The following is an 18211-nucleotide window of genomic DNA, read 5'->3' as shown; positions in this document are numbered from 1 at the left end:
GGTTATTAGCAAAGAGTCCACCTCTTTACCTCCCGGACAAGGCTTACTTAACTGGTGAGTATGGTAGCATTGGTCTGACTGTTAGAAAAAGGTCAATCCATGTAGAGGGTCATGAATTTGGAGCATCAGGGGAGGCCATTAGTTTGTTAACCCCCCGTGCTAGATGATGGCCTTCACTCCACCATCGATCTGGCCGTGGGAACCCATCCACACTGTCTACCACTGGACTGTAATCAATCAAATTACTACTCTTTGCTTGTACCTGTGCCAGAGACTGAGAGGGGTGAAAAAGTCATGTCTTTTTTTCACATCAGCAACACTAATGTGATGGGGTCGGTGAATTTAAAGTGACCCTATCTGAAACAAGGCCTAAATGAGGCTACTGGTTTTATAGAAACAGGGGTTAGGTGCAGGAGTGGTTGTTGACATAACAGTTTCAAAGCATCAACAAAAAGTATTAGCATTTCATAATAAGTCTTCACATGTTGCCTACCAAACATTGAACATGGATAATCACACAAAAAGGCCCCTTCCCAGTTCCCTTATCACCTTTGCTAGGTATTTGCGAGACTTGCTCTCGTTTTGATGGCGGCAGGCGTGAAGGTAGCAGGTAATGGCGGACACTCCCAAGTGGAGCTGGCGGTCCTTGACAAAGATGTTCTCCAGGTAGTCACCCCACATGGCCCAGGCCTTCACCAGGACATCGTGCATCTGTACTGCTGCCGAAAAGGCCTTATTGGCCTCCTCTGACCTGGAACAAGAAGGAAGGGATGGTGAAAAGCGTTAGAGAGTGAGGGACAGACAAGTGAAGGGCAAGTGAGCAAAAGGTGGTAGCTGGCAGTAAAGGAGACAAAGTAGGATTGAGTGAAAGGGAAGTAGAAAAAAGAGACACAGAGTCGGGAGGAACACTGAAGAGAGGGGGAGGGATGAAAGAGATGGATGCAATACTTGCGGAGAAAGGGGGAGGAGGGGTGAAAGATGAAGTGTGCGAGAAACAGATTATGATGATCACATTCTTAAACGATGTCCTATACATCAATAAGCACCATATTTTATTTGCTGTAATCTTCAAGGCCTTTCCCCTCGGGATTTACGGAGTAAGCATTTAACCCAGCATTAATTAATGTCACCAAGGGTTCAGGCGTGTTGCTATCTATGTAATATGAGTTGAACCCAACCTCCTCGTACTGTGTGCAGATCAATCCATGTAATAATGGGTGACATATTAGCTCAACATCTTCCTATTTTATCAGAAATGACAGAGCCACAGCAAACTAAGAATCCTCAGTGTAATGGCTATATTTATCTGTATACAAATCATTCACCGTGAAGAACAACAATCTGCAGGCTGATAAACTTGAGACTCCTTGGGATTTTTAATCCTGGTACAGCAATCTAGAAGCCCCACTTCGAGTATTTGATTCAGAAACTGTTAAGTAGCGGGCAAAGAAATAGACAGGGGAAATCTGGCAGGAGACCTAAGCTTTGAAGGCACCATTTATGCTGACAGGAAAATATATTCTGAATCATCAGCCGTTTTCACCATGCCAAGCAGCTTCTAACCTCACGTTGGCACACAGTCTGAATAATTGTTACACACCTTTCAGCCTCTGATTAATAAATAAGATGCAAGAGGCACTGTGAGACACACTAGCCTGCAGTCAAAACAAGGAGAGGGGCCTGTCAATGGAAAAGTCTTACTGAGCCATAGTTGGTAAATGGACCTCCATTTTAGGAGTGTTTCCAAAACTACTCTCCCGCTTACTGACAGTGACATGTCTCCCAAGCCAATCAATTAAAATGTGTTATTATAAAAGGCATTTTGGCATATGATTAAGAAATGGGAGCTTGATTGCTATGGGAGTCAGAGCCGAAAGACCCTCCAGTAATACTTAATGGGGTTGCCTCAGTCACTTTGCCAGTGTTAAAGTACATTAACAGTTTCTACTACCCGACTCAACAGGAGCGCAGGCACCCAACAGACTGTCAAATCTCTGACACCCGTTTAATTGAATGATCCCAAAATCCTTAGCACATGTGGTTACACACACACACACACACACACACTCTCCCAACCCCTATCCCCCACTCTGCTGTTAATTCTCCCCCGGTGTAGGGTAAACTTAATGATTGCAATAAAGCCTGCTGAGGTGGAGGCAAGTTCTGCTGATCCCATAGATTCCTGTAAATTGCCTCAAGTTAATTATTGAGCTGCATATACATTTAATAAGCCTTCCTCAATTTGTCTTTCACCCCCTCAGGATGGCATGTCACGTCAAAGATGACGGGTGAAAAAGGGGGGTGCTGAAGGGGAAAGGGTGTTAAAGAGTGTGGCTGTGGGTTTGCACGGCCCAGCAAAGCATGGAAGGAGCAGTCGTGCGCTCCACAGGCAAGCCCTGCAGCCAAAAACACATTACTGATACTGTCACAAACTTAAGACACCGATGTATTTTAACATCTAAACCACGTCACAGGGGTTACCTAGTAACCAAATCTCAGAGGTGCGTCAGTTTGAGGCGAGAAGTGCAGATTAAATATGACTGCCATGACCTGACAGGATAAAACACCCACGCAGAGTTCAGGGACCACTGACACAGTTTGAGGACAATGTGAGAATGAACAAAAGGAAGACAATGACAGGCAGAACAGTAGATTTAGATTGTTAAAAAAAATAAAAGAAAAAGAAAGGTGAAAGAAGAAAATCTAAAATTGGCTACAAAGTGACTATGCTTGTGCATAGATGGAAAGGTAGTCAATGAACAGACAGGTGGAGCACTGATAGACATACTTGTTGATTTGAGCCAGGAACATGCCCTTCAGAGCGTAGAACTCAGCGGTCATCTCCTTGGTGAAGTACTTCAGGTTGGTCGACTCTATCACCTCCAAACCCTAACAGACAAAGAAGTGAACAACAGAGGTTAAACTTCAAACCAAACTTTTGTCGTGGCCCAGGGAGAGAAATCGCAAAAAAAGATTCCACGAAATTCTGTTTAAGACAGGGCCATAATCACAGATGAAAAACAAACAAACTGCTCGGTGTTCATTAAGAAGTACGAAAAGAGGTGTTAGGGGAACTAAACTTCCATTATGGTGAGCCTCTGATTAGGTGTCCCCTATGTACTGCTGTGACAAACGATGTGTAGCGGGGGAGAGAGAGACAGAGAGAACCAGAAGAGATGAGATAGAAGAGAGAAAGAGAGAGAAAGAAGAGTGTCTACTGGCACTTTTAATGACTTGTGGTGTGCTGAACTACTTCTATTAATCAGAGCACTCCATGGGCTTAAGCGCAAGCTCCTGAGTTACACTCTCTTATAAGTCTCCCTGCTATAACTTGTCACCTAGAGCCACCCAAACACTTCTTGCTCTTACAACTTTTCACACTCAAAGAACTGCTAACTACGCCTCCTGCTACTGCAAACAAAAGTCAACCCAAGTACTTAAATCATTCCAAATGCATCAAATGTGTTGTTCTTCAGTAGAGGTTGGCTTATTTCAAATTGGAGCATGCATGACCGTAGTCCAAATTATGGTGCAATAGATTCATCATGTTTTGTTCACACATAATTCCATTGTACAAACTAATTGACTTGGGCTCCTTCTAGTGAGTGATATTGCTAATACAATTTCATGACTTACTTACAAGATAATAAAACCAAGAGTGACTTTGAACATGACAAACACACTCGTTTACACACTGACATTTGTAATATATTATTAATTACGGGCAGAGTTCTACCAAACAACCCTAGGGCTCAAAGGTATTGAGATCGTACCGATTACTTGCAACTGTTGTTTATGGTAATACCACACTTACTTTCAATGGAATTTTTGGGGTTTTTCATCAGTAAAACATCATATTCTCAAATCAGATAGGGGCAGAATAAGAGCCAGGTAGGTTTATGCTTGCATATGCATCCATACTTAACGCATCGGTCAGATAAATAAATAAAATAGGCAATGCTGATTCTCTATTTTGAAATTTAGTATAGGGTGAGAGGTTCACATTCCATCTTACCTGCATGCACTCATTCTTGCCCATGACGCCGGCCAGCTGCAAATAACATTTGACCTGCTGTCGGATCTTCTGGAAGCAGTCAACAATGGGCACTGTGGGGATGGTATGGATACGACTCAGAATATCCAGAGCCACATTCACCAAACCCTGGGAAGACAACAGTGTGCTGTGGTTTTACAAACAATTAAAAAGGTCGAAGGGATCAGAGGAACTCAAATGTTGAACTTATTATTGCTTATTTATTTATCTGACTAAAAAGGCTCATAAACTTAAACCAGTACCTGTTTGCGTCCTATCTTTCCATACTGAATGATAGCGGAAGCCGAGGCATGAACTCCCAACATGGCATTGTTGTTGTTTGGATCATGCTGTGTGTTCGTCTCATACGCCGTCACTATGGCTGTGGACAGAGACAAAACAGTAATGAACATTTTTTTTCCCTTTATACAAGTATCATATTTGAAGAAGTAAACAAAAAGAGGGGAACTTAGAGCAGTATGAAAGCTCTGGTGTCATAATGCAGAGGAGGGCACTGAGGACACTAAACGTATTGAACAGTAAATGGGCCATGGCGATGAATTTCATCAAGAAAATTCCATTTCACTTCAACATAAGTTTGAAGGCTGTCACGTATAAATGAAGTGGATTTCATTGGCATGGTGCTGCAGAACCATTGCCATCGTTATTTCAGCACCTCACAGTGCGAGTTGGAGCTCAAGTTGCTTGAGACATCACATTTTGCAGTGGCTGCCTCTCTGAATGGTTTCAAAGTCACTGCAGGAGAGAGCACTGAGCAAGGTAAATAAATATGTGTGTGAGTGTGTGTGTGTGTGTGTGTGTGTGTGTGTGTGTGTGTGTGTGTGTGTGTGTGTGTGTGTGTGTGTGTCCTGCAGCGATAGAGAGAGAGTGCTTTAGCAAGCTGACATTTGGAAATGTATAGAGACCCTGAGGAGGTTCTGCAACTTGTGGCCTTTTAAAGGAGACACCTTCCTGGAACTAACAGAAACCTGAGCAGCAATCTGAGAGTGTCTGCATGAGAGCGGAATCCTGTAATACACATACTATGTGTGAAGAGTCATACATGTCAAGATAAACATGTGTTTCAAAATCACTGGTCTCGAGCTTAGAGGCAGTACTGGGCGTGTCAGAGTGTGTGTCGTACCTTGGTAATGGTGCTGGCGCCACATGAAGATGCTGCTCCAGTGGGACAGATCATCAGAAACGATGGGCAGTCGGTTCCTCCACGTTTTCACCACTGTCTTCATGTCGTGGAGGCTGGTGTTTCGGCCCAGGTTAGCTGGCTGAAGCCCTGCATTAATTTGGGCCGCTTCTTGCAGCTCAATGATTTGCTGTGCCGCCTGGGGGGGAAATTAGAAGTAAAAATATGAGCAAGTACCTTGACCACACTCACTTGGCTCTTTGACTCCAACTTTAAACTTTTAAGATGCATGCAAGGTGGCAGATCTATAGCAGCAGCCAAATGCTTCCCATGCTTCCAATCGCTAACTTTTTTTGTTTACAGTTAACATCTTGTGTCCCCAGGCCTGCTTTAAAGATTTGGCCCAGACAGTGTACCAGTTGCACTTAATCGTGTTAATATTCTGTCTACACATCTCAACAAATGCATGCCGCTAGCCAAATGTCCCGCTTAGTTTGCACTACATTACACACATGGTGTCCATCTGCTGTCAATCAGTGACTGGTCAAGTTTAAGATATGTCAATTGTTTGTTTTCCGTCTTTGCTTTAGGGTGTTTTGACATGTGGCACACTTTTGTGCACAGTGAGCCATTAAAAATATCTAGCCTTTCTGCCTCATCTCTCTCCCATTATTTCTTGTTGTCTTCAGTGTGTGGTGTACTGCACAATGAACCTGAACTTCATTAAAAATCCTAAACAACTTTAATCAATAGAAATGTAAAGAAGGAGAATCAGAAAAATAGTGGTTAAAAGGTAGATTTGTAGATCAGTTAAGACATTTAGTTAAGAGGTGGAATGATGGCGTGGTAGATGTGGGAACAAAGATCAGGCGATGGATGAAAAGAACAAGAACAAAGGGGATGGCAAGACATTAGACTGCTGCATTAATGGAAAAAATTACTATAAAAGGTAAAAGCACCAAGACTTAAAAACATAAAAGATGAAATAAGAAAGAGAAGACTGTTACGGTTAGGGTATTGACGGATATGATGACAAAATGCAATGCTAGGGCTGTCCTCTTTTAGGTCACTGGCTTAAGACTCATACTCAACAATCCCAGGGGCTGAAAGCCTCAAAACGAGATGGATCAACGTGACCAAACACCTTTACCTCCACAGACAGCTATACCTGAACATCTCTAACCTAACTATGACAAAAAAAGAAATGCCTTCTCACAGCCTCTTGTAGCAAAGCATTAATACACATTATACATTTGACACAATTCAATTTGTATTTCATCTTTTCAGGCCACTTTGGTAGATTACATTAGTAGATGAGAGTTGTGGTCCTGCATATAGTGAAAATGTCAGAAACATTGCAAACATTTTTGCATTAGAGATACAGTCAAGCAATATTTCTTTTACGCCACCAAAATAATTTTGAGGGCAAAAATCATTATGTCTTCCTACATAACTTCAATGGCTAATCTGCTCTTATATGGCACAGAAAAAAGGACAAGGAGATGGGAAAATGATAAGTGAGGGCTTCTATCTCATTCTGTGAAAAAGAGCCTCATTGATTGGCCCAAAGCCACTCCGTGAACATATAATCAATAATTCCATTATAACTACTCATCAATCAATATTAATGCCAACCCTCATAATCGATAGTGTGGAAGATAATCCACTGATCGCCGCTCACTGCTAAGAGCTGGGATTTGATGATAACTTGATTCAAATGGTATTTGAGCCGTTCTGTATTTGCAGAGTCTGGGCTTCTTATTCTTCGAGGCTCATGGAGTCGTGAATGTGAGATATAGAGTTTGGAATGGAGATTTACAACAGCCCGCTTGACTGGCTAGAGGAATAAATAGCTTGTTTTCCCTTGGCTAGGGTAAATAATTGGACTGCACATATACAAGCACAAACGCACGCACGCACACGCACACACAAAGAACGTAGTCACCCAATTCAAATACCCATTTTGAAAAGATAAATGTAGTGAATCAGAGCTGTGCTGAAGACTTAACCCTTCCCCGCTCTGAAGTAAAATCTCCCAAAACAAAATAAATTAGGCAATACAATATTTTTCACAATTATCTGTTAATATCAGCTGATGGCCCATTTCTAACCTTCATTCAGACCGTCCCATTCATCATGTAAATGTAATTCTGCTGCAGGTATTTAATCAAATAGTATCTGATGGCAGGGAAGTAATTACAGCCATTCTAAACTAACTCTCTTCCCTCCTCTTCTTCTCTCTGACTCTTTTTCCCCATGTCCCCCCCATTCTGTTCGCTCTCTACCTTTTTCAATTTTCTCCTTCTACTTTTTCATCTTTGCCCCTGTCTATTGTAATCTCTCGTAGTGGAATCAAATAGGCTTTAAGGTTGTTTTTAAAAAAATCATCTATCTCAATTTTACAAAATGGAGTGAGAGAGAGATAGATAAAGGCCCTTGTCAGCGTTAACTCAACAACGTCTCAGGGCTACTGATGATCTCTTGAAATGGATCTCTTCAAGTGCTTTTCACAATAAACTGACTTCCCTTGACTACGCATCCCGGCTTCCTGACTGCCGTGTCAGTCTAACTGGAGTATTTCAACAGGAAAAAGTCTCCATGCATTTTATGCACTGACCTGCAGCAGCGGCGTGTGCACATGGGAGACGATGTGAGGCAACCTCCTCCACTCGCGGATGGCCAGGCTGGAGGCCATCTCCACCAGCCGCTCTATGAAGTTGAGCTGCTGCTCCTCTGGGTGGCAGATGGCCAGGTAGCCACGGTGCATGTTCACCTTCCACGCCATCTCCTTAGGACAGCTCAGCTCCACCTGGAGATTCATACAGAATGTCAATGTCCATTTTTCAACACGTATTTATTTAAGCAGAAGACTGAATTATTAACAATAAAAAGGACTACATATGTTAAGTATTTATAATAATAATAATAATAATATTTGTTCTGAAAGGATAATAGGTTTAGCCTGGCTGACACCAGACCCTTCTCAGTTGTAACTGAGAATGGGTCCGGGAAAGGTTCATTGACAGTTCATTTCCAAAGGGGCGTCACCAACGGACGCTGCTCAAATGCCTCTGGGCGCAATTGGATAGCCCTTCAACCAATCAGACCAACGATCCGGGTGACGCTGCGTTTCGGTAGCAGTCATGTTGAATGTAAACAAAAAGCTGCTCGCAGTCACTGTGCTATCATCGTCGCGTAAAGCCCGCCTCAACGGTTGTGACTGGTGTAAAGCCCGCCTCAGCGGTTGTGATTGGTGCCTCGATTTTGGGGACACTGGAAATGGGTTTGAATGGGCTCTTCGCCAGACTGACTTGCAGAGCAAATCTGAAATTTGCCTGAAGTTCGTCAGGGTTTACCCAGGCTATAATAGGTTGGCAATGACAAACATTTTTAAAGATCAACATACAACTGTCAAATTAATTTGTATACCTTGGTATAACTACAATAAAAAGATGAGATCATGGTGGAGGCTCAGTCTCACAACAGCAGGGGTTTGAATATCTGTCGTTCTCAAATGTTCCGCCACATATCAAGATGATTCAAAGTATGCTGCTGTTGTAAATGCAAGTTTGCATTCATCTGAAGAGGATAAATGTGCTGTAATTTGTTTCTTTCACCAGTCTTTTACTTATTCTACCATCTGCAGTCTCGAAAAAAAATCAAGCTTCACTTGTGTTCGCGCTGGAAAACAGCTTCATCTTTTATGTTGTAAAGCAATCAGTTTTCCCGCAAAATCCACACTGGTAGCACACAAGGTCAAATGCTGAGAAGATTACATTTTGAGAAGACGGCCAATCTCCTCAACGAATATCTTGTTTAAGGTAATATAGAATTTTTTATTTTGTCTTTATTCCCTTTGCTCTTAAGTACAACAAAAATGTATATTTTTGCAAACAGCGGACTGACCAACAGTAGCTGTTAGTTGCAGCTAAAAAAGGTTAAGAATAAACACCTAAATAAATGTGGAATTGGTGACATGCTCTCAAGCAGATGGCGTGCTGTTTTCCTGCGTGTGTTTAGGTTTTTCCGTATGATTTTTTTCCCACAGCATTGAGTGTGGCAGTTTTAATTAAATGAAAACATCCAAGGAGTAAGGGGCTATGACACTTTCCTTGCATAATTTAATACAAACACACAACAATACTGTACTGCAATTTATTTTCTGAATGGTTTCAGCAGGACTTTTGTACTAATGACTAATCAACCTGACGAGTCAGAGACGGAGGCGAAGTACAGGAAAAGGCTATTGATTATAACGCTGAGTCTATTAACACTAAACAAACAATAGCCCAGGGGAGCCTGCTACGTCAAACCTGTGGTTTTGCGGTTGTGTGTTTATTTCTTATTAAGTGAGTGAGAGAAATACAGAATGCGAGAAGAAAAGAGAATGAGAAAGCATAGGTGTGAATTTGTGTATACTCTTCAAATGTTCGAGAAAATTACAGTGATGGGTCAGAGCGCACTTATCAGGGAAGACGCTTGATGAATATCCTGGAGACAGGGCCGCCCTTATCAAGAGCCAGCTTTAATTGAAAGTGGGGACATTTGGACTTTGCCTCTGAGCTGGTGAGCGGTGGGCAGGCAGGCAACTCAAAGCCTTGCTCGTCTCCTCCACCGTAAAACAAATCACCCTGCAGCAGATGCCGGGGTAATTATTCACACACACAGCTGTCGTAAATATTAGCCACTAAAACCAATGCTGCAGAGCGAGGGATGAAGACATGGAGGTGCAAGTAGAAATTGCAGTAATAACAAAAAGAAAACCAAGTAAAGAAGATAAGTTGGAGAAGTAGGAGACAAAAGAGAGAGAAATGGGTACACTGAGGAAGGAAGGAATGAAACACGGAGGTAGGGATATAGCGGAGTTGGTGCTGCCATCCAGACTATTTAATTAGGTGTCACCTTAGGACAGACCGGCTCAATGGATCGGTTCCAAGTCTCCTTGAAAGAGGAAAGCAGGAGTATTTGTTATGTGTCAGGTACTATCACGCGCTCGCCACCAGTCTACACTTTGTTTTAGGAAACATGAAGCCAATAAATTAACAGAGCAAACAGCTGAACTGCATTTCCACAGCTTTAAGGCCGGCTCTCTCTTTCTCCCCGGGGGTGAGGGGTTGTGCAGGGACCGGACGGTCCCAATATCAAGTTACTTTACACTGACACAAGGCCTGTGCCTAATATACAGCACTGTACCAGGAAACCAAGAATAAAATGGAAAAAAAGTTAAGTCTCTGGTTCACTGGGTTCAAGTCTCGAGGCTCCATTGCGTCTGTGATTGTGTTAGCGAGAATTTGTGGTTGTAGTTTCTTTTTTCTGTCAAAACTGTTCAAGGTTATTGCAACCTTTGGGAGACAGTGAGAGCACTCCTGCGTGCAGATTGTGTGTTGAAATCCATACATGAATACATTTCTACATGGGGACTGCGTACTCCTCACCTGTACCAGAGCCTCCTTCATGGCAGCCCAATTGGAAACCCTCCAAGCACACTCGAGCATGAGATAAGGGTTTGAGTGGCCTTTAGATTGGCCGTATTCTGTCAGAGGTTCCCACTGGTTCAATTCCTTAGAACAGCTGGAATAATGAAGACAAGGGAGATGAAAAGTTTAGGCAACATTAAAAAGGATGGATGCTTTTAAATGTGCTACAGCTAAGCTCAACAACATTTTAGCGGTAAAATGCAACCTTTTTGTTAGTCCAATTCACAGCGCGTGCATGCATTTGGAGCGGTCACTGTGGGAGGTTTGCCTGGCTAAAAATTCACAGGTTATCATTTTGGCTTTAAAAAAAAGAAAATCATATTTGCATAGGCCCCTTGCGGTTTCTTAGTCTCACACATATATCTGTGTGTCTTCTTTTAATTTTTTTACTTATTTGCATGGTAAAATACACTTAACATTGGACTCTATGTAAAATAACAATAATGGGTTTTTAACAGGCAGGCCTACTACTGGGAGAGTCATTTGTTTCTGCAGGGAGGCATTGTGGTCATCATAGACTGTGGCAAGTTATTAAGAAGCCATTTAATTCACACATATCACAAAGATTAACAGATACATATTTTCCCAGCAACAGCACCAATGCCACATCCATATAGGAACACAAAGTAAAGTTAGGCCTGCAGGTTAATAAAGGAAACATATTGTACAGAAATTCAGTTTGTTCATTATATTCTTCAAATGCTGTCTGGATACCCTGCTGTATGACTCATGTGATGAATAGAATTAATGTTATCTGGTTTGAACAATGAATGGTGCACAATATATATGAATGTATTAATATTTGAAGGTATTAAAGTGAAAATCCACTAAGGTTTTGTGCTCTGCTGACTCTCTTGATGTGTAACACAAGACTGCCCTCTGGGATCCAGAAATCTTACCGTATCCAGTGGTCCTCCCAGAGCTGGTACTCGGGGAAGATGGCTGGCGAGACGTTGCTCCTCTCGTGCTCTTTTCTAGCCTTCTCCATTGCTTTCTCATAGCTCTCTTGGGCCTAAACAGACACATGACAGATTTTATAACAAGCTTTTTGAGGCTAATAAAATGATTATCAGCCCAACATGCCTGCGTTGATGCAACATTTTGTCCTATCCTTATTGATATAAATGGGGTGCACATTAGATTAGAAACACCTCTCAGCAAGATGCAATATAATTTAACAGCACCACAAATTACAGCCCATAAACTTAAATAACACATTCAAGGAGGTTGAACCTACTTATTTGTAGGTTGAACCCAATAAACTGGCAACCGTGTATACTAAGTAAGATCATACATTCATTTTAAAGCGGCCAGTGGTTTCCTTTCAAGCTTTCTCTCACCTGTTCAAAGAAACCATGCTGCTCGTAGGCAATGGCTGTGGCGGTCTCAGGGAACTTGCACCTCTTCTGCCACAAGCCGGCCCACATGTCCTCCTCTTGGAGCAGAGAGTAGAGCTCTGCTAGGGAGTCCAAAATCTCCTATAGACAAGTAGAAAAAAATGTGAATGGCAGCAGAACAAATTGAAACATTTCCAGTTATCAAATTGTAAATTGAATGAGAGCAGCTTTGCTAATGGGTTTATTTCAAAACAGGATAAGATGCAGATTTTCCAACTTTAAATATGAGGCTGCAACACACATGTGACAAATATATCTCTGGATCCTCCACTGTTGAAAAGAAGGATAAATAAATAAAACACAGTAGCACTTTTAAAAGATGGCTGCTATCTTTTGTCTTTCGGACTAAGGTGTCACATTATGATCTATTTTGTGACTGCTTTCCCGAGAAATAAAGTCCTGGAGGTAGTAACACTACATTGTGTTACGATTGTCCATTGTCAAGTTATTAATATATAAGTGGAAAGTAGCCAAAATAAAAAAGTATTTGAGGGTCATACAAAAGCTAATATGGCCAACTCTAAGCTTTTATCAAAATGCATTACCTGTTGAGGTGGTGTGATGCTCTCCTGCTCATAGAACTCTGTGCTCTGCTTGGGTTTGCTGTGCAGGCTGAGGCCCTTTTCAAAGGCCTGCTGCTCCAGCATTAGAGTGGAGCGTAGCCAGAGGTTGTGTGTCTTGCCCAAGTACTTCAGCACACAGGGGCGGATGGGAATAGGAGGCACACACTGGGACATGGCCTCAACAAAGCAGTTTAGGGCACTGGGCTGACAGTCCCTCTGGGCCTGGTGGCTGCCACTGCACAGGAAAGGACTCATTTCTCCTGACAAAGCCTGGAGAGGGGAGAGAGAGACAGCACATCAACTACCCAGTTTCACTTAAGCAGCAGTGCACTGATATAGCATATTGATAAAGGCATTCTGTTGCATGTATGGGATGCAACATGATGCTGTTTTCCAGTAACAGAGAGCTGTTAGGAAAAAGGTAAAGAGAGGGAAGAGAAAACAGGTAAGATGACTGGGAAGGGACAAATGAAAAATTGTATGTAGAAGAAGAAAAATGACCAAAATGTCGCTGGAGCCACATGAGATCTTTTGAACTGTTTGTATTTTATATACATATATTTATGTACATATAGTCAATGTTAGAAAATGATGCAAGTGATTACAACCATTTAACCCAGTCATAGTTAGGGCTGGGCACCGAATGTCGATACTTCTATGGCACCGGAAAAAATATATTGAGTATCAAAAAATTATTTATCTTTCGGTGCCAAATTTCGGGTCTAAACGCGTCATTATGCAGTATGCACTGAAAAGTCTTTGTTGTTTACAGTCCTTTGCATTTTAGTTAGTTCAATATTAGCCTGTATACAATGTCATTTGTTTGTTTATTTATTATTTATAATATGTATTTTTGTTGATGTTGAAATGGATTTTAAAACATATGGTACCGAAAAAAGTAGAGGTTGACCGATTCATCGGTTTTGCCGATTAATCGGCACTGATAGTTGATTGGTGGAACTATTGTTATCAGCAAAAATCCATACCGATAGTTTTTTCTGGTCGCGTCCGTTGCTTGAGCGGCTGTCATTCATTACACAGTACGCGAGAGCTGAAAAGGGTCTGCTGGCATCATGCATTACAATAGCGGCCTCTAGAGGCGAAATAAAAACTATCACTGATGCCTTATCTTTGTTTGCTTTCGAGGCTGAGATGACGCTAAACATTAGTAGTAGGCTAACTTACCTCAAGCGGTTAAAACGCTGACAAAAATAAACGCAAGTCCAACCCAAATGGATCGTCCACGATCCCAAACGGCACCTCTGATTCATATTTAGATAATTTAATAACAGTTAAACGTAGAGACTTACGGATTGCTGCAGCTAAAAGCTAACGAATTAGCCGTCACGGGAGAGTCTTTGGTGTCTTTCTAGCCTTTACAGGTGATTTTCTATCCAGCCTGGAACTTGTGCCTTTTTTCGGGGGTTGTTGAGCATTAAATCCAAACTGTTACATCCAAGATTTATCCACTCGGTCATTTCTGCAGCTAACTCCGTGCTACCGACAAGGGAATCTCCCATGATGCCTTTGTTTATGTTTTCAACCAATGGGAAGGCAGGTCCGTCACACAAATTACGCCTTATATGGGCATCCAAGCGAGAACAGAGAGTATATAGTGGGAAAGATAGATCCCTCCAGGTCAGAGATCGTCTGTTACCGTTCTAAATCGTTCTACAGAGAAGAATGGCGTCACTGTTGTGAGATTTGGGCCTTTTTTGAAGAAATGTAAATAGTTTGTCCTTTATATGAATTATACTGCTCATTATGTTTATTTTTGCACTGGATGACTCCAAATAAGAACTGTTTTAGACAACACACATATTTGTGTAGCATTGCTGTGGGTGTATCAATTCTAAATACTATCGGTTGATTAATCGGTTATCGGCAAATACGGCCCAACCTAGCTATCGGTAAAATCCACTATCGGTCGACCTCTAGAAAAAAGTATGGTTAAGGAACCAGCATCCAAACTGAGGTATCAAAATTGGCACCGGATCGTGAGATTTTGAACAATGCCCAGCCCTAGTCACTCATTTTCAAATAATGCAGCCTATTTAACACTTGTAATTTTATTATAAGGTAATGCAAAAATTAAAAAAAAGTGCACATGGCCACTCATATATATAATAGAGCCCCTCAGAACGGCCACATTCAGACAGAATAGACTGTGTGTGACTGCAGAGTTAGTGCTCTGATAATCATGACTGACACACACTCAGAAATAAATGATGCATTGGTATTGAATATAATTTCAGCTGCCTGTTGACAGCATGGAATAATTAATGCCTTGATGGTCACTTTAATTAGGCTGGTGGTGGAGAAGGCCAATATGTCATCAAATTCCTTCTGTAGAAAAAATGCACTTTTATATCATTCCCATGTAATAATCCCCTCAGCACCAGTAATTGATATGGTGTAATACGGACATTGAACGCAGAGCTGAGGCAGGCATCAGAATAACCATATGTGACATATTTGTGACTTCATGCCTGTCACAAAAAAGAAAATATCATCATTTTGAAGCCATATTTTTATTGACTGTATCTTTTAGATGTTTAGGAGCTCAATCACTTAAAATCAAGGCCTTTCAAAAACTCTAAAAATACTCTATATGCATCTGGTTCGTTAAACTCATTACAGCTTTCCTCCCTCTGCTGTCTGGTTTCCATATTTAGCATGAATGAATCTGTCCTCATTAAATGGAATTGCACGTTTTGAAACAGTAATGGGAGGGCCAAGGTCAGAGTTAATGTCTGCTTGCGTCATTGATAAGATACAGAAAAGAATATATGGAGTGGATGGATGTACACAGTGAGAACTAACAGGCAATGTGCAAGTCAAAAATACTTGGGGTAGTGAGAAGACGTACGCGTGCGTCTGTCTTTATGATTTAGATTCTGAAAGAGAGTCATTTGCCAACCAAGGGACACATTTTAGATTTTACCAAGTATTGATATCACTTTAATACTGTATGGCATGCAAATGTAAAATATTTTAGCAATACCTAACATGCAAAATTACATCAAATGTTTCCCCAAAAAACTGGATGGACATTCTGTTGTTGCCGATGCTTAAAACATCCTCCGGCAAGTGCATTTCTTTCTCTTATTTAATATTCACAACATTTAAAAATATGATGGCTTGGTTACACATATAACCTCAACCATCAGCATACTTTTACTGTACTCCGAGCAATACTAAAATATACTGTGTATACAACTGAAGTTACTTAGCTCTGTACTTCTTAACTAAGTTAATGTTGTACTCACATGCTGCTGCCTGTCAGAGAGGATCTTCCAGAGGCGAGGGAAGAGCTGAACCCAGGTCTTCTCAGCCAGCGGTGTGGAGATGTGACAAAGCTGGACAAGAGCGTTCAGAAGTGCCCCCGTCTAACACAGAGCAGAGAAAAAAATGACAGCTTCTGACTCAGCAAGGCAAGGGTTCAGAATCCTTGTCTCCAGGAGAGTACTGCTGATTTACTATCCTACTGGGTGGTTAACTGCAGTGTTGTAGTCAAGACAACCTAAACCGAGACCAAGTCATTACCAAGACCAGAGTGTTTTGAGACTGAGACAAGACCGCGACTTTGAGGGATTGAGACCAAGTCAAGACCAAGGCAGGGCGACACCGAGTCAAGACCCAAGACCAGATTTGTGTTAGACAGGCAGAGCTTCTTCTCCTGTCTACTGCATTCACTTTCTTGGGAGTGTGTGTAAAGGGGGGCAGGGAGAGGGTTTTTTTACGGCAATACATTTCAAATTAGACATGAGTCAAGTTATTGGTTGCATTTACAAGTTTTAACACATAAGCATAAATCAGACAATGCCAACAGGCAATTTAGCGAAATCCCTGCAGTTTTGGTCTTGACCGCTCTTAAAATAAAATCCAGAGTCCTCTTTCTTCGAAACCGAGACAAGACCAGGTAAAAATGCGGTCGATTCTGAGACGAGACCAAGACCTTCAAAAATTGGTCTTGAGACTGAGACCGATCTTGAGTATTACAACACTGGTTAATTGTATTCGACTGATGTTCCATGTCCAAAATCGGTGTCTCATTTTATTGCTAAAATAAAAATCAGCAGGGATCTGGATCACGAACAACTCTACACAGGTTAGAAGAGGGAAAATGTTTTAAATATAAGATGAAATTAAATATCTCAAACATTCTCTATAATATTGCTAGTAGTAGCCCCTGGGTAACAATTCTTCAACATAATGCTTAGACACATAATTTCCCCCAACTTTGTCAAAATCCAATCAGTTTTAACAGCCCCTCAGTACACTGTGGGACAGAATACGTGCTGGTTCCAGAAAGGCCAAACTTACCTTGACCTCCCGTAGTGAGTCTAGAAACTTGTCATGGCGGTTTGTCAGCATGTGCAGTTGGTTGCCTGCATCTCTCTCAGCCTGCTCCTTAGTCTTGGGGATGGCAGTCTGGTCACCTGGTGCTAACTCTATGTCTATCTCCACATCCTGCCAGAGCAGAGGAGAAAACAATTGTCTTTTGGGAGAGGCAAGAAGCAAGGCTTTAATCTTTTCTCAGGAACACAGTATGTAACGTACGTACGTGTGTGTGCGTGTGTGTGTGTGTGTGTGTGTGTCCCACCTCCTCCTTGGTCTCACTGTTCTCTCTCTCACGCGGCTCCTGCTTGACATGCGTTGCCATGGCGAAGGCGGCGCGGTCATGGCTGTCAGCCAGGTTGATGACGTTAGTGATGGAAGGCAGCATGGATCCCTGGCAGCTGGTGCCGATGATTGTGTTTCGCTCACACACTGCCAGCAGCAGCTAACAAGCACATACACACACAAACACGCACACAAAAACCAAGGGAAAAACGCAAAGATTAGCGATAGTAAGTGACATGACAACTTTCAGCGTGACAAGGGGGTAGCCGAAACTAAACTAAAAAACAAACATTTTATGAATTAAAAATGTATTAGTTTTTCCATGTTGGATAAAAGGCTTGAAAGGCCTACTGAAAGGTTAGAGGCAGTGCTGTTTACCTCTATGCACTGTTTGATCCAGAAGTGGCTGCCCATGGCCTCCCAGTTCTGAGAGCAGCAGATGTAGAGCAGCCTCTCATAGACACGGCGCTTCATGGAGGCGTCAAACACCTCAAAGAACTTTGCTCTGATCAGTGGCTGAGTGCACCGGAGCCCCGAGAGGAAGGCTGGCTCCAACTTGGAGGTGATGTCACTTCCTGAAAGGCTCTCATCCCTGAACAATGTGAAGGACAAAACATTTATTTGACAGAGCTTGCATGCTGGCTCTTACCCATTGAACTTGCATGATTCATGAAGGCAGAAGACTGACATTTTGTTAATGATAAAACATGTTATCCACTTAGAGCATCTGCTGTTACTGAAAGCAGTCAAAGCAGTAAGAGTATCATTAATTTTTTGTTGAGAGTATATCAGAGATGTGCTGACTCTATGGTCATTTTGGAAGCCATCATCACTGAAACAACTCTAAGATATTTTTGCAGCAATTTGAGGAGGCTTGAGACTTTATATTTGTATGACTTTTACTTTTGTTAACTGCATTTTTAAATTAATTATCATAGCAATGTAATATGTTTTTGTTTCTTTACTAATTACGT

The 18211-nt window shown here is 41.8% G+C and overlaps 1 protein-coding gene across 1 annotated transcript in view; it reads right to left on the bottom strand.

Annotated features, from left to right (window-relative positions):
* The window catches only part of trrap (transformation/transcription domain-associated protein), a 96746-nt gene that overhangs the window by 30636 nt on the left and 47899 nt on the right, over nt 1-18211 (bottom strand). The window contains exons 49-62 of the mRNA XM_028566965.1: nt 17616-17829; nt 17218-17397; nt 16938-17084; nt 15881-16000; nt 12594-12881; nt 11992-12129; nt 11551-11663; nt 10610-10745; nt 7792-7983; nt 5178-5373; nt 4297-4415; nt 4016-4162; nt 2789-2889; nt 550-751 (exon numbers count right to left, since the gene is read on the bottom strand). Of these exons, the coding sequence (XP_028422766.1) occupies nt 550-751; nt 2789-2889; nt 4016-4162; nt 4297-4415; nt 5178-5373; nt 7792-7983; nt 10610-10745; nt 11551-11663; nt 11992-12129; nt 12594-12881; nt 15881-16000; nt 16938-17084; nt 17218-17397; nt 17616-17829 (2293 nt within the window). The remainder of the gene's footprint in view (nt 1-549; nt 752-2788; nt 2890-4015; nt 4163-4296; nt 4416-5177; nt 5374-7791; nt 7984-10609; nt 10746-11550; nt 11664-11991; nt 12130-12593; nt 12882-15880; nt 16001-16937; nt 17085-17217; nt 17398-17615; nt 17830-18211) is intronic.

The sequence above is a fragment of the Perca flavescens genome, chromosome 21 (genome assembly GCF_004354835.1).
Source record: "Perca flavescens isolate YP-PL-M2 chromosome 21, PFLA_1.0, whole genome shotgun sequence".
NCBI classification, from domain to species: Eukaryota; Metazoa; Chordata; class Actinopteri; order Perciformes; family Percidae; genus Perca; species Perca flavescens.
This window is presented reverse-complemented; position numbering and strand designations above follow the sequence as displayed.